The 17,357-nt window shown below is 47.4% G+C and overlaps 2 protein-coding genes across 6 annotated transcripts in view; both read right to left on the bottom strand.

The window, feature by feature from the left end:
* Positions 1-5,993, bottom strand: part of LOC109563001 (phospholipid-transporting ATPase FetA-like) — a 111,826-nt gene extending 105,833 nt beyond the window's left edge. The window contains exon 1 of the mRNA XM_070794723.1: positions 5,906-5,993. The gene's annotated coding sequence lies outside the window, so the exon portion shown is untranslated. The remainder of the gene's footprint in view (positions 1-5,905) is intronic.
* A 212-nt stretch (positions 5,994-6,205) lies between these two features.
* The window catches only part of UNC13B (unc-13 homolog B), a 212,661-nt gene continuing 201,509 nt past the window's right edge, over positions 6,206-17,357 (bottom strand). For 3 of the 5 annotated variants that reach the window (XM_019966134.2, XM_019966136.2, XM_070794722.1), the window contains 15 exons: positions 14,706-14,832; positions 14,476-14,572; positions 14,099-14,242; positions 13,714-13,791; positions 13,173-13,250; positions 12,843-12,931; positions 12,456-12,608; positions 12,211-12,334; positions 12,046-12,102; positions 11,773-11,853; positions 10,692-10,839; positions 9,179-9,235; positions 8,281-8,373; positions 7,941-8,100; positions 6,206-7,775 (listed from right to left, as the gene is read on the bottom strand). In XM_019966134.2, the coding sequence (XP_019821693.1) occupies positions 7,490-7,775; positions 7,941-8,100; positions 8,281-8,373; positions 9,179-9,235; positions 10,692-10,839; positions 11,773-11,853; positions 12,046-12,102; positions 12,211-12,334; positions 12,456-12,608; positions 12,843-12,931; positions 13,173-13,250; positions 13,714-13,791; positions 14,099-14,242; positions 14,476-14,572; positions 14,706-14,832 (1,772 nt within the window). In that variant the 3' untranslated portion in view covers positions 6,206-7,489. The remainder of the gene's footprint in view (positions 7,776-7,940; positions 8,101-8,280; positions 8,374-9,178; positions 9,236-10,691; positions 10,840-11,772; positions 11,854-12,045; positions 12,103-12,210; positions 12,335-12,455; positions 12,609-12,842; positions 12,932-13,172; positions 13,251-13,713; positions 13,792-14,098; positions 14,243-14,475; positions 14,573-14,705; positions 14,833-17,357) is intronic. The other 2 variants (XM_019966135.2, XM_019966137.2) reach the window with 1 other exon arrangement.

Genomic DNA, 17,357 nt, shown 5'->3' with positions numbered 1-17,357 from the left:
GATCCCTGGGTTGGGAAGATCCCCTGGAGAATGGAATGGCTATCCACTCCAGTATTTTGACCTGGAGAAGTCCATGGGGTTGCAAAGAGTTGAACATGACTGAGTGACTTTCATTTTCACACTTTCTATATTATACTGGATACACACACACTTGTAAATTATGGCAATTTAGTTAACTCCCTATTGTTGACTTTGTAAATGATACTCTCTATACCCACCTAACAGCCAAAAAAGATCACTCAGAAAGAAGTTTTGGCTAGTCACCTAACAAGACAATCTGTTCTAGAGCAGAAATCTATGCATTTGGACATTTCAGAGATTCTCACTCAAGACAATAGGCCCCAGGTTGAGAACCCCTTACTTGTATGCTAATGCTTCAAAAATATGTATCTTCAGCCTGAATTTTTATCCTGAGCTTCAGTAGTACATATTCAAATATCTATTTAACATCTGTATGTGGATGTCACACAATTGCCTCAAAATCTACATGTACTGAGGAGTGACTGTTTAATAGGGATGGCGTTCCTTCTTGGCACATGAAGAAGTTCTGGGACTTCCTTGGTGATGGAGTGGATAAGAATTTGCCTGCCAATGCAGGGGTCACAAGTTCAATCACTGGTTCAGGAAGATTCCACACAGCATGGAGCAACTAAGCCCCTGCAACATAACAACTGAGTCTGCGCTTACTGAGCTCACAAGCCGCCAACTACTGAGTCCGTGTGCCGCAACCAGTGAAGCCCGTGTGCCTAGATTCCATGCTCCACAACAAGAGAAGCCATGGGAATGAGAAGCCCACGCACCACAACGAAGAGTAGCCCCTGCCTGCTGCAATTAGAGAAAGCCCACACAAAGTAACAAAGACCCAGTGCAGCCAAAAATAAATAAATACAATTATATAAAAAAGTTCTGGAACCAGACAGTAATGATGGTTGTGAAACACTGTGAACATACTTAGTGTCATGTAATTGTACACTTTCAAATGGTATATTTAACATAACATGCATTTTACAATGAAAAATCTACATTTACAAAACTGACATTATCATCTTTATTCTCAATGCCCACACACCCCAAATTTGTGCTTTCTCTTATATTTCCTGTCTTTGGACATCTGTTACTAGTCTTATTATCTACCTAGTAGTCCATGCCATGAAACCCGAGTCATCTCTAACAATGCTCTTTCATTCTCCCACTTTAACAATTAATCATGAAGTTCTGTACTTTCTCCCTCATTAATAAAAAGTTAACTTGGAATAGTCCTCTATCACTATCCCCAAAGCTTCTACTTAAGTTCAGGCCACCATTATTAGCCTCATAGTCTCCAGCAGATTTGTACCTTCCCACCTTCCACCTAAACCCCACTTCAACTGACTCTTCTTCATCTTGCCAGAGTGACTTATCATTTTGCTTAAAAACCCACCATTGCCTTTAGGATAAATTCTTCATGATCTGGCCTCTGTTTACGTCTCTGTTTTGTCTCTAACCATTGTCCTACACAAAGCCAAAATGCAGTGATATAAGCTACCTGCAATTTCCAGCTCATCACCAACTACTTTTTTTTTTTAAACTCAAGTGCACATATTACTCCAAATCCCTAGAATTTCATTTCCCTCTGTTTAGACTTGGCTAAGTTCTACGGGAAAGATTTAATTTGAGGGCTTCCCTGGTGGCTCAGACGGTAAAGTGTCTGTCTACAATGCGGGAGACCTGGGTTCTATCCCTGGATCAGGAAGATCCCCTGGAGAAGGAAATGGCAATCCACTCCAGTACTATTGCCTGGAAAATCCCATGGACAGAGGAGCCTGGTAGGCTACAGTCCATGGGGTCGCAGAGTCGGACACGACTGAGCGACTTCACTTTCACTTCCAAGTTCTACGGGAAAGATTGAATTTACATCATCACGCTCAGGAAGTCTTTCAGATGCCCCAAGGATGATGTCCTTATTATGAGCTTCTATGTTTACTCATATCTTAATATTATACTTTAAGTTGAAGTCATCTGTCTCCTTTAAAGACCGCATTATCCTTGAGCGTAGGGACTACATATTAATGCATCTCCAGTGCCTAAAACAGTACATAGCATGTGGTATGTTCTAAATAAATATTTTTAAATGAACAAGTGATGCCCTAGTGAATAATAGGAACCCTGATATCAGAAGTTACACAACTTTCCAATGACTTCCTACCTTACTCTGATTAAAAGCCAAAGTCATTACAATGGGCTAGAGTTCTGACTTCATCTCCTGGTATTCTCCCCTTCATTCACTCCAGTTCCAGCAACCCTCTGAAGTCTTGACTGGAAAAGCATTTCAGCCAAGGAGCCATTTAGGCACATGCTTTAAGGAAGGAACTAAAATACACTGAGCCTCCAGCATGTGCTAGGCACTTTCATGTGTCACATCACAGGATCCTCACAATCACTCTAGGACAAAGGCAATACTACCGCCATTTCCATGGACTGAGTAAAATATTGGACAATGACAGCTAAAGAGACTAAGCCTAAGAGTAGATTTTGAATTTGAACACAGGGATAACTTCCTTGGAAAGAAAGAGTCCATAGTGGTGACTTTTCCTCCCCTAGATATCTTGTATGCTGGTTATTCTGTTTGCTGGGCCTCCTTCCAGCCAACTCCCTCTGCCCTGCTCTGGGAAGCTGACCTCAATAAACTACATTATCCAAACTACCTTGCCCCGGGCATCTGTCTGGGTGTTGTCAATTGCAGGTACCAGCTGGAGACCAGAGGGCAAGAAGAGAAAGGTTAGGGCATTTATTTCTCTACTTTCCTGCTGCCTGGTCTAAGTCCTTATAATGGCTGCTTAACACTTAAGCCTACAGCTTCCTGTCAGACAGTCTACCAAATTGTAGGTCTCACTGGGCCCTAGTAACAACACTCTCCTTTCTTACCCTTGAGGCCTAGGAGTGCTACTGATTCACCACTGTTGGGTTTCATCATTTCTTTTTAGTTTTTGTTAACAATGATCATACGTCTGTAAATTATCCTTTGGTTAAACTCTCTTCAATTAAATTCTTTTGAATCCACCAATTATTTTCCTACAAGGACTCTTGACTGATATACTAAACAATAAATGGCATGTTCTTCTCCTTTGTTCTTCCACTCATTAAATTTCCAGTGTCTTCAATCAAGTCTCCTTCCTCTCCTTTAATCTGAAGCTTCCCATCTTTCCATGTCTACATGGTGCCCCAAGAAGTCTAAGCATTCTATTACCCACAGAGCAACACTGCTGTTACTATTCTGCTGAATCTCAAGTGACATTGGCACTCTGTTGTCCTTTTAGTTCTAAGACTGGTTGGCTCTGTTAGTCTGACCATCCTGTCAGGACAATAAACTCATTGCAGGGAAATTGAGCAATTTTAATCTCCAAACAAACAAATTTTAGCTCAAGAGAACCTTAGACTTTACTTGTCTGAAGTGAAAGTCACTCAGTCATGTCTGACTCTTTGCAACCCCATGGACTGTAGCCTGCCAGGCTCCTCTGACCATGGAATTCTCCAGGCAAGAATACTGGAGTGGGTAGTCATTCCCTTCCCCAAGGATCTTCCTGACCCAGGGATTGAACCCAGGTCTTCTGCATTGCAGGCACTCTTTACTGTCTGGGTCACTACAGAAGCCATGTTATCACTGTCATGTCCAACTCTGTGTGACCCCATGGACTATACAGCCCACCAGGCTCCTCTATCCAGGCAAGAATACTGGAGTGGGTTGCCAATCCCTTCTCCAGGGGATCTTCCCAAACCACTGATCAAACCTGGGTCTCCCGCATTGCAGGCAGATTCTGTACCGACTGAGCCACCAGGGAAGACTTTACCTTGTCTAACCACCTTACTTTACAGATGGGAAGGTTCAGGCTCATACAGGGAAAGACTCTCACAGCTATACAGCTGCAGACTTAGGTTCATCATCTAATCTCTGCCTACTATTTCACCAGGCTGTGATACTGCACTGGGTACCTAATAGGCACTCAATATGATTACTCACTCCTAAATTCATATGGGCTTTGCTTTGTTCAATACTAGGCTCCATGCCTAGGTGAGTACCTGGTACATATGATACACACAGCACATATTTATTGATTTTGAATCCAGGACACAGAAAGACAAATTCCTTGGAAGTTATCAGAGCTCAGAGGATCATTTGTAATAATGATAATAATCCCTTATACACCTAAAGAAAATGTATAGTTTTCAAAGTGCTTTCCAATTTTAAAAAGCCCATTTGATCCCTCTGAGGTAGACACAGCAGGGATGCATAGTCCGTTTTACAGATGCAAACAACAGCCTCTGAAGGGTTCAAAGTCAAGGTCCCCTGACTAGTATGTAGCAGAGCGGAGACTCCTGTTCATGTCTTCTGACTCCCACTTCAATACCACCTCCACTACTCCATGTTGCTTCTTTAGCTTAGCCATGCTGCTTCAAGAAAAGGGGGGGGGGCGGTTTATTCATGGAGCTAGCCCAAATATTCACAATGACTAGGTGAATTATACACTTATGCTGATAGAAATGATTTTGCTTTAAAAAAAAAATCCACTTAAAGGTACTTCTATTCCACTTCTGATTAGATACAGTCTGCAGAATACCTCCAACTCTTGATACAACAAGGCTTGTTATTTCCCCCCGCCCCCCGAGAGGACAGTTACCATCTGTGTGGTCTGGAGGGAAGGAGACAGCACTTTTAAGACATCACTTTCAGTACAGACCAAAGTCAGGCCCTTTTAAAACCAGGTGTTCAGAGAAACAGCATCTTGTTTCTCAGCCTGGCCCCACCAGAGAGATGTCACATGATTTCTTCAAGATTAAATGCACCAAGAAGCCATCTTCAGTTCTTCTGACTGAATTCTCTTATGAAGAACACTTTAATACAGATTTCACCCTGGGTTTTAACTACTCGTATGACCTCTGATACTAATCAGGGTATCACAGAAACCAAAGATAACCTAAACATATATCCAGACTCTTTGGATTTTAGTTTCCATTAAGAGCTCAGAGTATTGGTACAGAAAATTACCCAAAGTCTTACATCAGGGATTACAAACTCAAATACCTCCCAGGCACCAGGTAAATAATGTAAAATCCAGTATGACAAAATAAGGAATAATGGGAGTCTCCTCAGTGTTTTTGGGGGGCCATTACTTGTGGCATGCAGGATCTTAGTTCCTGGGCCCATTCCCCCTACATTGGAAGCAAAGTCTTAACCACTGCATCACCAGAGAAGTCCTTGGAGTCTATATAAACTGTAGAAAACTAATTTGCTAGTTGCTCTGAGCTCCAACCACCTGTCATTTTTTGGGTACATTAAGTTTTTCCAGTTTTTCCCCCAAAGCAGGAAATATGCATTTTTTAAATGTTAAATGTTTTTTAAAAGTTAGTTACTAATTCAAATATGCAAGTCTTTTGTAGGCTATCAGCCAGAGTCTGACTTTTCCTTATGGGGTAGGTTTCCTGCTCCATATGAGAGAAGAATGATAGCAAACGTGCCACTTTCAAGTCAAATATGGTATAGGATTCACGGTTTCCTTCTGAGAGACTCTGTGGACAGTGTTGGAAAAGTGGACAGAAAACTTCCTGAGTTAGTAGGAATGTACCTTGACTGGGGGTCTAGGGGATATCTGCTTTATTAACTAGACAGATACCCTCGGGAAGGAATTTGTGGGGGAAGATCCCCTCTGCTAGGTATCTGGGCAGATAAGTCTCTGAAGCCTCTAGGAAACGCATATACTCCAGTATGGGGATGCGGAGGATTGGGAGAACAGTTTACAAGAAAGCATAAAGACAGACAGCTACTGGGAAATACACAGAGTGCGATAAGAGGGGTACAATCTCTTCAGTCTTGGGAGGGAGAAGGTTATAACCTCTCCTCGGGCGCCACCTTCGGGCGCCTCTTTCTCACCATCGCTCCGCAGCCGTCGACTCCAGGGAACTGCCGCCATCTTAACGCACCTTTCTGCGCAGGTGCCCGGGAGCCCCACTAACCAGCCCAGAGAGAGCCCCGCCTCCCGCCACACCCCTCCTCCCCAAGCCCCCGCCCACCACGCACCCTTTCTCAGAAATCTGCCCTTTCCCCTAGCTGTGTTAGGCTCCTCCGCTTGTGACTGCAGAGAGGAGGAAAGAGCCGCTGGTCTAAATCTGTCATATTAGAAAGTCATTTCTACAGCTTTCCACACTTTACTGGAATTACCAGATCCCAAAGGCTGCTACAAGATAATTTATTACAGACTAGTCAATAATTTCTTATAACAATGGCACATACAATTTAAAACAGCAAAGATGCTTCGTTTCTTGTTTCATGTAATGGCTAATGCAGAGTCCTCAAGAAGTCCAAGAGGCTGCTATGAGGATACTGAAGGATCATGTCACATCTCTGGGCAAGGGCCTGGGAAGTCCACATGACTCCCTGGGAGTGTTGAGCCCCCCTCCCCCTCTGCTCCCCATCCACCCCCAATCTAGCCTGTACAGAGGGATCACAGTCTAAGTTCCTTCTGTAGAGTTGAACGGTTTATGAGGGGGACAGCAGCTGACCTAAATGAAAGGGAGTGAGGACAAAGGCTAGATTCTGTCTGCAAGGGGAAGGACCACCAAAAGGCAGTGGCCATAGGTGAACAGGACTCCTTCTAGACTGATTTCCACAATTTTTGGCTTTGTTCAGGGCTTATCTATGAAGAAGCCCTCTCTCCTGGATTCTTCAACTAGCTCTCAGATATGTATACTTAAGAGCCTTTCATGTCCTAAAGCATCACTCCCCTTCCTAAAGGAGTGAGGTAGGGAGACTCCTGGGCAGGTGGCCCCTGGTGCTTGGGTTCCAAAGAAATTCTGCTCAGGCCTCTGAAGCACCATGTGAACCTGGTTCTACTCATGAGAGCTAATCTGGGGGAAGGGATTAGCATAGCTCATTGCTGAAAGATATCTTGTTCAGTCTCAATGCCCTGTACTCACTTGAGCTACTCTACACTGCTGGGTTCTGCTCAACAGATGGTCTGCATTCTATTCTGTGTGTTCCTGCCCTGGCCATACTCCAGTTCAGACTACAGGGCTCAGCAATACCTGTAGACTCAACGGATTACTTACCTCATTAGGCACAAGCTCCAGGCCCTCTAAACATGTTCCTCTAATGATTGGTATATATGGATCTAACTGGATTAGGTGTGGTATGGAGGGGGGGAAAAAAGGGGTGTAGGAGTGGAAGGATCTCTACCAAGAATGGCTGACACTCTCAGAAATGTCTGCCCCTCCATGAAAAATCTCCCTGTGTGGTAAGCCCCACAGCCCAGCTCCTAGCACCACAGACCTGCTGGTCAGGGATTCAGACCCTTTCTGTGAAAAGCCACACTCACACCACCCTAGATTTTCCCTTAAACTTTCCTAACTGAATGAATCAGCCTCTTGACTGTGAGGATCTAAGATGACTATGTAGTAACTCTTATTATCCCTGACTGGTGGAACTGGTGCCCTCTGGTTGGCACAGGAGTCTGGGTGCTCAGCTCCCCTCCTCCATAGAACGAGACTCTGATTTGAGCTTCACAAACTCCCGGGCCACTTCGTCATTGCTCCTCTGAGACAGAATCCGGAGAATGGTCACGCCTGTCTCATCCATGTGGATCTTACGGCCCAAGGGGCACCAGCAAGCACAGCTGCCCTTGGCTGCCACATCCCTCAGAGGCATTACAGCCAGCCCCAGCACACGGTCCTCCCGGGCAAAGCAGTAATCCTTCACGCATATCTGCAACTCATAGGCTTCTGGCCCCTCTTCATTTCCCAGGAGGCTGTGAGCACAGGGTAAATGGAAGATAGGAGACCAGAGATGAGGGCGTCCTCAAATGAATTCACCCCAGCCACCATCCAGCCCATCCCTTCTCTCCTCTCTTTAATTCTTATTCTACAGATCACCCCCATCCCAAAGTCCTTTAGATCCCCCAACCATAACTTACAAGTGAAACGTCTCGTTGTACTTGGGAGCCCAGTTGTTACTTTTTGACTTGGTTGTGAACTTCCTCTTTTTATCACTTTGGTGAGGGCCAACCATGGTGACTTCGACAAAGGGCCGGAACATACCTGCTGTCTGCCACTTGAGGTCATTGGCAGCCACCACTACACAAATATGGAAACCTGTGAGGTAACCCATCACGCATTCCCAGTTCTTAAGCCCCCAGGTGGGATTCCCCTTGGAGGAGGGCTAAGCTGAAGGACTGGGATAAGCAGTCCCTGCCTTTGACTGATGGGGCCACTGGGCAAGAAAAGGTCTCAAGCCTGTGCATCCATGCCACTCACCTTTCACTGTGACCTTGTGCTCCCCAGTTCCAGGATGTGTAAACAAGTCCACCTGAATAGAGACTTCTCCCACAGGATCATCCACACCGGACCCTGGTGGGCAGAGGGACAGATGGTTCCCTACCGGAGAACTTGAAGACCTTAGGCCCAGTTACTCCAGGTAAAACCAAGAGCTGGGAGGCTACTATCCTACACCCTAAAGCAAGAAGCAGTCACCCACAGAAGCTATGGGGATGTGAGCCACGGGGAAAGGAAAAGAAAGGGGATGAAGAATGAGGCTGTGTATAAAAATACAAGTCAGGGTGACAACATTTTAGGTGAAACTTCTTCCAAAACTACAACTGAAATCTCTCAGGTTCTCCAAACTTCTCTTATCTCCTGGGCTGAAGAATTTTTCATTGAAAGATGATGGGAAAGGACAGTGCCGCCATCCTATATTTTTGTCTGAGAATTGTGTCCACCCCATGGTTTCTCAGCAGAACAATGTGGGTCCCATCCAGCCCAAAGCAGCTCCTTCCCACCTATGGGCTGCCCTGCACACAGTGACTTCTTCCTACTCAAACCTGGACCTCTCCACACACAGCTCCCCAATGCCCCCTGGCCAGTCTGCAGGCTCCCCTCAGTAGAGGCCTCACTCTATTTTGGGAAAACCCCAGTACCCTGCACTCCAGATAAAATTTTTTTTGTCCTCAGATGGAGTGGTGGGGGAATTCTGAAGACAACTATTGTTAACCCCATCTTGGACTATACAAATACACTGCCCAACTCTGAGACTTGGGATAGAACCTCTGACCTTTGACATCTGGTTCCCTCAGCCCCACCTTAAGCAGCTCATTCTAGTTCACAGGGGACAGTATTAGCCCGTATTAGATTCACATCTGCATGGTGTATAACGTACCCTTTTCCGGCTGAATGTCCTCATTAGCAGTAAACCTAATACCTTTCCCATCATGCACTGAGTGAGGACAGGCAAGTCAAGAGGTAGCAGCAGTAGGACAGAGAAAGAAGAATCAGTTAGAGTCTAAGAAGTTCACAGGCATTCAGAGCAGCTCTAACACATAGTCTGAGGGAGCACAGAGATGGAGCAGGGTGCAGAGAGAAGTCTAAGAACTGGGGCCAGTGAATGCTCCAAATTATACTTAACAGTTTGCACATCAACCAAATCACAGACAGAGGCAGTAGAACATACAGCAAGTTTCTGAGACCAGCATGACACAATAAAGAAAGCTGTAGGCTCTAATTTCCTAGGCTCCAAATGACAAAGCAGTGGGTAGAACACATACACACAACTGCAGACTCCCCATGGTCACCACCCCTGCCTGGTCTTACTTCCTATGTGCCCAGTCCAGCCTCACCTCATCTTTATATCTAGCTCAAAGCTCAGTGTCTCTGAAAAGCCTTTTAGATTAACTCCTAGCCTCTCTGATGTTATGGGCCTTTACACATACTCATCTCTGTGAAAGGTCCCCCTATCTTGTTGAGCAAGGCTCATAACTCCTTTTGCTCTTTCTTCTCACTCTGGGCTTGAAATAAGAACACATGTGGAAAATGAAACAGTATTGCAGGTCCCCCTGCATTTCTTAATCTTCCATCAACCCCATCCTAACTGCTTAGATCCCCTCCTTCTTCCAATCTGGGTCAGTTCACAGCTCAGTAAGGCTTAAGCCTTCCCACCCCCAGGCCCCTGCCAAGTTCACTCCTCTGGGCAGCAGGCCTAGGTTTCCCTGGAAGGAGCAATTAATGATTGCATCTTGAAGGTCCTTCCCAAGAGGACTTCCTCCTCAGGGTCAGGGTCTGAATTGCAGTCTGAGCCGTGTTTGTACAGATGTGTTTGGCTATGAATGGGCCTGCCTGGAGACTGGGAGGGGTTCTGAGAACTGGAAATCATTGGGCGAGAACCAGCTACCTGGGTGCCCCGTGCACCAGCATCACCCACGAAGCTGGAGCCTCAGGTCTGTACAGCCCCGTGATCCATACCCTGCTTTCAATTGCTCCCACAGATCACCCCTCTTAGTCTTCTTCTCATCCACACTGGAGAATCTGGGAAATCTTTGGCTCCCAAAGCTGTAAGACTTCACGAGTATCTTAACCACTCATTCTCAAGGCTTCCTCACACATTTTTCCTATCAAACAGGGTATACTCCTTGAGCTCAAGACACATGCACTGGCCAGATGATGTTGGGAAATGAAAGCTCAGGCACATCTCCCAGATCTCTGGGATTCCTATCTGGTATGAGTCTGGGGTAGGTAGGGGTAAGTATTGGGGTCCATCAAGAAAATCCTGATGTCTATATGTGAAGGGCTTTCTGAAGAAGTCCCTGGAGCCTCCCTGAGGGCTACAGGAGACTGACTCCCTAGGGGCAGAGACATAGCAGGGAGGAGAGTGGGGACCTGAAACCCTTGGGCCTTACCCTGGGCAGTCTGTGAGCGCACAAAGGTCTTGATGAGGGTGTCTGTGGTCTGTGTGTACAGAGATAGGGCATAGCGCAGGGACTGCAGATCTGGGCTCTTCTCCAGGAAGGTTTTCTTCAGCCCGTTGCCTCCGGCGTGAAAGTATTGCTGAAAGACAAGAATAACTGCTACTGCATCATCTCCCTTCAGAGAGGCAGCTCCCCAACAAATCCTGAGAAAGGACATCCAAGCAGAGGCCAGCAAAGATGCCAGAAGAGGACAGGGAGTCGTTCAATAAACAAGATCAGGAATGCCACACAGAGCCAGGGTCACAGTCTCTCAGGTGCAGAGACTTATGTGAGTATCTGGCAGGAGTGGTAAGGGATGGCCACACTTCTGGACGTGATGTCTGATGGATGAATCTATATGGACAGGCACAGATACAGGATAGAAGCTTTTTAGTCAGAAGTGGTGCTTTACCCTTGGGAACCCTTAGAGCACTTTATACCTATGACCTACCTCTCTCCCCAGTGCCCTGAATCACAGCCCATGTGTACCTGCCTTATTACCACCTTATACCGGATGATACTCTGGTTATTACCAAATTATACCAGATTATAAGTATCCTGATGCAGGAACCATATCTGATTCTCTCTGCATCCTTCCTAGTGTATTAGTGCCTGGACACATGTTGTCTGGTTGAATAAATGAATGCATTGTAGGGGAAAAAAATACCCTTTGAAACCCAAATGATTTTAAACATAAATGAAGAGCTTAGCCCGATCTGGGATATTGGATCTGGAAGATTAATTCCCATTGGGAAATATTCCAGAATGACAATGAGGTTACTAAGTGAACTAAAGTGTCCTCAGAAGCCAAGAATAAATGTTCTAGCTCTTTGGTGATTCACGTGAGGCCACACAGGAGGTACCATTTTGGTTGCTCCCAAGAGGAATGTGGATGCAACAGAGAAAGATACAGATACAAAACCCACTCTCTCCTGGATGTGAGGGGGCCCGAGGGACCCCTAATCTGGCCGAGTGGAATGCCAGGACCAAGAGGGTAGGGTAGGAAGGCAGTCTGAAGGAGGGGGTCTTCCACCTTGATGGTGTCCAGGGCGAGGTCAAGGACGGCACACTGCTTTGGAGTCAGATTCCGTGTTTCCTCTCGCACCATGTGGTCCTGGAGCCCCAGAGAAAGCAACAACATCAGGACAGCTTGTGGCTGTCATGAAGGTCCCCCACTTGTCAGCCCACAGCTGCATGCCTCTCTCCTTCTCCTCCTCTTCAGTCTTCAGAGCTCAGATTTCCCCCCTCCCAGGCAACCCCTGCCCTTCCCATCTGGCTGCAGAAGGACCCCATGTATCCAGAGTACCTTGAGTTTGGAAAGTTGGCTCAGCTCCTTGGCAGCAGTGAAGATCAGCTGGGTGCCCTGGGCAGGGAGAGAATCATTCAACCAGAGAATTGCAAACTCCATCAGGAAGCAGGGAGCTGGGTAAGGGAGATACAGCAGGAGGAACTGGAAAGGAGCTGTCCTTACCGTCTGGTCAGTAAGTGGAGGCAGAACAATCATCCTTTCCATTGTGTTCATTACCACCCGCCAGAGTTCCTTCAGTACCCGCTTCAGGACCGTCTTCTCACACACAGTGGCAAAAAGTGTGAGGCTGCAGGGCCAGGCCACAGGTCAGGATGGGGTGAGTGCTGAGAGGCCCCCTCCCTGAGCAGCTCTTCTGATTGCCTCTACCTGCTTCGTCCCTACAGGACAGTACTGGGTGCTGTACTCACTTGCCGTCCAGGAAGTCCATGAGAGGCCGGAGCACACTGTCTGCATCCTGAGTCACCGAGGCCCGTGCGTTGGGGGATGCGTTCCCTGGGCCCCGCACCTGGCTCAGGATGTCGGCCATTTGTCGCACGCACTCATCAATCCGCACCTGGAAACTACACATGTGCCCCCAGTGTGGCCCTCCTCAACCCCCACACACACGGGCCCTAAGCGGCTCCAGCTGCTCGGTCCCACCCGAGCACACACGTGGTGCAGCTGACAGGGCAGGCCAGCAGGAAGCGGGGAAGATGCACAAAGGTGCGCTGGGCGGAGGCCAGTGGGGCAGGGGCTCCGGGACTGGCCAGGCACCACAACTGGCTCTGAGGGCCGTGCATTCTGGGGCCACTGACCTGTTTCCAAACACCATGCTGAGCTCATCCAAAACTGTATTCAGTTTCACCTGAAGCTCCTTCAGACTGTCTGCAGTTTCAGGGTCCAGCTGTATCCATAGGAGGCAGGCTTGGCTAAGCTGGTTCTCTTAGGCTTTTCTCCCCTCCTGTGCCCCAACCCCTCCCTCCTAGGGCCTCTACCCCAGTGCCTACTCAAATCTCTCAGCTAAAACCAGTTCTAAACCCCAAGCTAAACTTCAGGTCTAGACCCAGTCAGGACAGGGCAGAGTTCTACGGCTGAGGAGCTTGGGAACAAAGAGAGAATGCAGCAACCCTGAACCTCAGACCTACCTCCTTGCCTCCCATGGCCTCAAACATCTTCTCCAGCTGCACCCTCAGCTGCTGCATGTTGTTCATCAGGATGCAAGGCTGTGGGGAAGGATGAAGTGTTAAGTCTTGGCTCCATTCAGCACAGAACTCAGTCTAGGGCCCCTGCCTCTCACATGACTCTAAAAACCACAGGGAATTTACAGCATGTGTTACACCTGTCTCTCCCTAAGCACTGAGATCTGGAAGCAATGCTGATGGCTCTCATTAAATGAAGACTAGAAGCAAATGTTTCTGCTTTAACTCTGAATAGGGGGCCCCAGGTATTCATGGGATTACCCTTTATAACTCCCTGAATGTATTTTTTAAAAAAAGAAAGCCTAAGCAAAGGTCTAGCTCAGTAGAGGATAAATTACCAAATGGAGGCTCAAAGTAACTCCTTATCAGGTTCTTGTTATTTTGTGGCATAATCTCAAGCACAGCCCTGCTGGGAATCACAAGTCAGGAGCATCACCCCATCCTCAGCTCTGAGGATAGTTTCAAAAGCAAAGAGCCTGGCCCTCACCATTTTCTCCTTTGTGCAGTAAGCTGGGAAGTTCTTTGATAAGATGTCTGCATATTCCATGAGCACCTTCCCGATGGTCTGAGAAGAAAGAGGAAGAGGAAGGAGAAGGGACCCTTAGCTTTCCCCATGAGGATAGTACCTGGGGTCACACTTCTCCCAGAACAGTAACAACATGTACATAAAGAGGAATCTCAAAGTAGGGGACCAATCTCCCTCTCTACCCCACTGAAACAAACCCACCTGTCTGCCCCAGATTCAAGTAAAGGAGCATGGGGTGACGCCAGGCTATACCCAAAAGCCATCACAAAGAGGGGTTGATCTCAGGTCTGTAGATAGGCCATGAGTGTAATGGAGTAAGGGGAAAAGGGTAGGAGGGTCATGGTACCTTAGAAAATCTCCTCATGTAGTGGGCAAGGATGTTGGGGTCTGGGCATTCCAATTTCCGGATGATCTCAAAGCTCTGATTGAGCTGTGTGAAGACGTCCACCACAGAGCAAGAGAAGAGCGCGTGCTCTGATGTCTGCTGGAACTAAGGAAGGCCACACACAGGGTCATCATCTGCAGCTGCTACCTCATCCCAAGTCTGTAAGGCTCTGAGGGGCTCTCTGCACAGCAGGGGTGGCTCCATGGCTCTGGACAGCCCTCCATATGGACTCTATCAGGCAGGGATGGCCATCCCGGCTAGCGCCCAGGAACTCCTGCTGACAGCTAATTGCTGGGAGACCTGGCTAGACACCTGTGAAGTTCAAGCCCCTGACTTACCCCATCCTTCTTATCTCGTTCCAAGGCCCCACGCAGGAATTCCAAGGACACATCCTCATTCTCGTCCAGCCACTGCAGGACAAACTGCTCAAACCACCTGCAGCCAGGCAGGAAGATGGAGGGGTTGGAGCTAGTGGTTGGCAGCTGCCACGTGCCTGACAGCAAGGATACTGGCAGTGCCCAGCCCCTGAGCCCCCCTTCCCTCTGCAGCCCCCCACATGATGACTCACGCTGGGTATTCGGGCACCTGGCCCTGGAGGGCAGGCAGATCCTGCACGTATTCATTGTGGAGCCACTTCACCTTGAAGTGCAGGTTCATGTAGTCAGCACTCTTACACAGTCTGTCTTTCTCATGCTCTGGTTGCGGGGAGAGAGGCGGGGTCTGAGCTTCCTGAGCTCAGGCGGATCCAGTTGGATGGTGCTATCAGGTGTCTTAGAAGAGGAGTGATTTCCCAGCACCTCCCCACAGTCATCTCTCCCTAGCAGTGAGTATTCTGCTAAAAGCCTGACCCAAATCTTCCTTTAGAGGCTAAGTCAGACACCCAGATAAGGCCCACAGTCTTCCTGTGCTGACTTTTGGAAGTGCAAGTGAGATACGGGCTACTGGTGAAGAAGAGGAGAAAAGGATATGGGCGCTAAGGCTGACTAGTGGGGAAACGGCCCAGGACACGAGAGGGATGATGCTTTACTTTACGCTTTATCTTCCAGGGCTTTACTAATCCTAGTAGCTGAGCCATTTCCTCAGATGGACTTAAATGCAGAGATGAGCAGTCATACATGACATACATGGGTTACTGACAGCCACACAGAGACAGGGAAAATCAAAGTGGGCCCAAGCTAACAGAAAGAGCAGTTGAGCAGCCACAGTGTAACAGAATCCTGAGGTAAACTGAACAGCGCCAGAGCAGAGCTGAAACACTGGAAAATGAACTCTCGGAGAAGTATGAAATAAGTCAGTGTGGAAACCATGGAAACACAACCAGATGAAAGAGCCATCCGGCTACAGGAAATGGGATGCTTATGTGAAAGGTTATACAGCCAAGTCAGCAGAGGCTTCTGGAAAATCTAGGATAAAGATCACCAACAGCTTGCCCAGAGAGTCTAGAGCACTGGCCACACCCACAGGTTTCCTTCATCTACCCCCTTTAGAGATGAAGCATTAATTTTGTTTGCATAATAAAAGCCAACTGTGTGCTTACATGTAACATAATGGTGAAAGCAAGCAAAATGGGGAGAGTACTGAGTGACAGGGAAGGGAAGGTCGTTGTCCTTGGGAACACTACTGCTCAACTCCGAGTTGCCACAGGTGATGCTCCTCCATGTCAAGATAGAACAGCCAGTCTGCCCTTGTCAATCAGTACAGCAGACACCCAAGGAGGAAACGGGAGGCTGGGATTCAGCCTCAAAAGGCTCCTTTGTCCCAGGAATGTCATCTCCCGGTATTGCAGGCAGCACCGCCTCAACCCAAGGTTGCATTTGCAGACTCTTCTATGAAGCAGTGAGCCAGAGAAGAGGAAAAAGGAGTAAGACTAGAGGTAAAGGGACAACAACCGAAAGTGCTTACCACTCAGAAAGAGGACTTTTCGTATACGAATGACAGTGGAGGCTTGTGACAGAGCAGAGACGCCAATGAGCAGTACAGAAAGGGAAAAAGTCACGGACACCAAAGACACCCTCCCAGGGCCTCCCCCTTGTCTTCCACCACCCTGCTGTCCTTAAACCAGGCCAAGAACCTAGAAACATAAGAAGGAACCACCAGGAGGGCCCTCTCTCCTTTCTGGTCAACAACCCACTGGGAGAAGGGGCAGTGCTGCTCCATCCCTTCAGAGCTCCCTGATTCTCTTCTTCTAGGGACCTTCAAGCTACTGCGTTTGCAGAGAATTCTCACTTTCTCTGTCAATCCATAATCTGTAGTCCGGCCTCAATCCCTAATTTCTAATTAACTTCTATGGTACAAAACCTAACAGGATGAATGATGAAACACTGCTGCTGCTGCTGCTGCTAAGTCGCTTCAGTTGTGTCCGACTCTGTGCAACCCCACAGACTGCAGCCTACCAGGCTCCTCCACCCATGGGATTTTCCAGGCGAGAGTACTGGAGTGGGTTGCCACTGCCTTCTCCGGATGAAATACTGGCCACACTTTATTCTAACAAGTCTCATGGAGTCATGCTCCAGTAGTTACTTGAGGCTGTTGTTGGGGGGCAGGGGTGTTAGAGGATGGTTGATCTGTTAAAAAGGGGCAATTGAGTATCTAAACCTTCTCCTGCCCCTGACTTCCATGTTCCTCCCTCCATTCATCTTTCTCCTTGGAGAGTTCTTTCAACCTCATGATTTCAACTACCAGACTGCTGACATCTCCCCCAGATCTCTCTCTGGTTCTGGTAATGTCTGTACAAGTCTTTGATGGAACATCTCACTTTGCCTGGGTTTAACTCCAGTCACCATCTTTTGCTATCTTAACATCTTCAGCTGAAGTTGAACATAGAATACACACTAATCTTACCCTCTTGTTCAATACTGAGCATCATCTTCAAGTCTTCCTTCTTCCTATCTATTCATATCCATTTAACCCACTAATCCCTGTTAATTTCATCTCTAAAACTTCTCTGGAATTTATCCATTTCTTTATAGTCACACTTGTACCTGTCTAGGTCTCATTACCACCATCTCCAACTTGGATTACTATAATAGTCTCCAATCTGGTCTTCCTCCAACCTATTCTCTATATGGTAGCCAGAGTAAGTGGTTTTTCTATATTAAAAATGTGGTCATGTTAATCCCTTGTTTAACCTGGGTTGCTGTTCAATGGTTCTCAACGGCCTCAGGATAGAGTCCAAAATCCTAAATATGGCTTAAAACCTCCTGTATGATCTAGCTCTATC

The sequence above is a fragment of the Bos indicus genome, chromosome 8 (assembly GCF_029378745.1).
Source record: "Bos indicus isolate NIAB-ARS_2022 breed Sahiwal x Tharparkar chromosome 8, NIAB-ARS_B.indTharparkar_mat_pri_1.0, whole genome shotgun sequence".
NCBI classification, from domain to species: Eukaryota; Metazoa; Chordata; class Mammalia; order Artiodactyla; family Bovidae; genus Bos; species Bos indicus.
The sequence above is the reverse complement of the archived record's forward strand: the minus strand, read 5'-3'. Positions and strand labels throughout refer to the sequence as shown.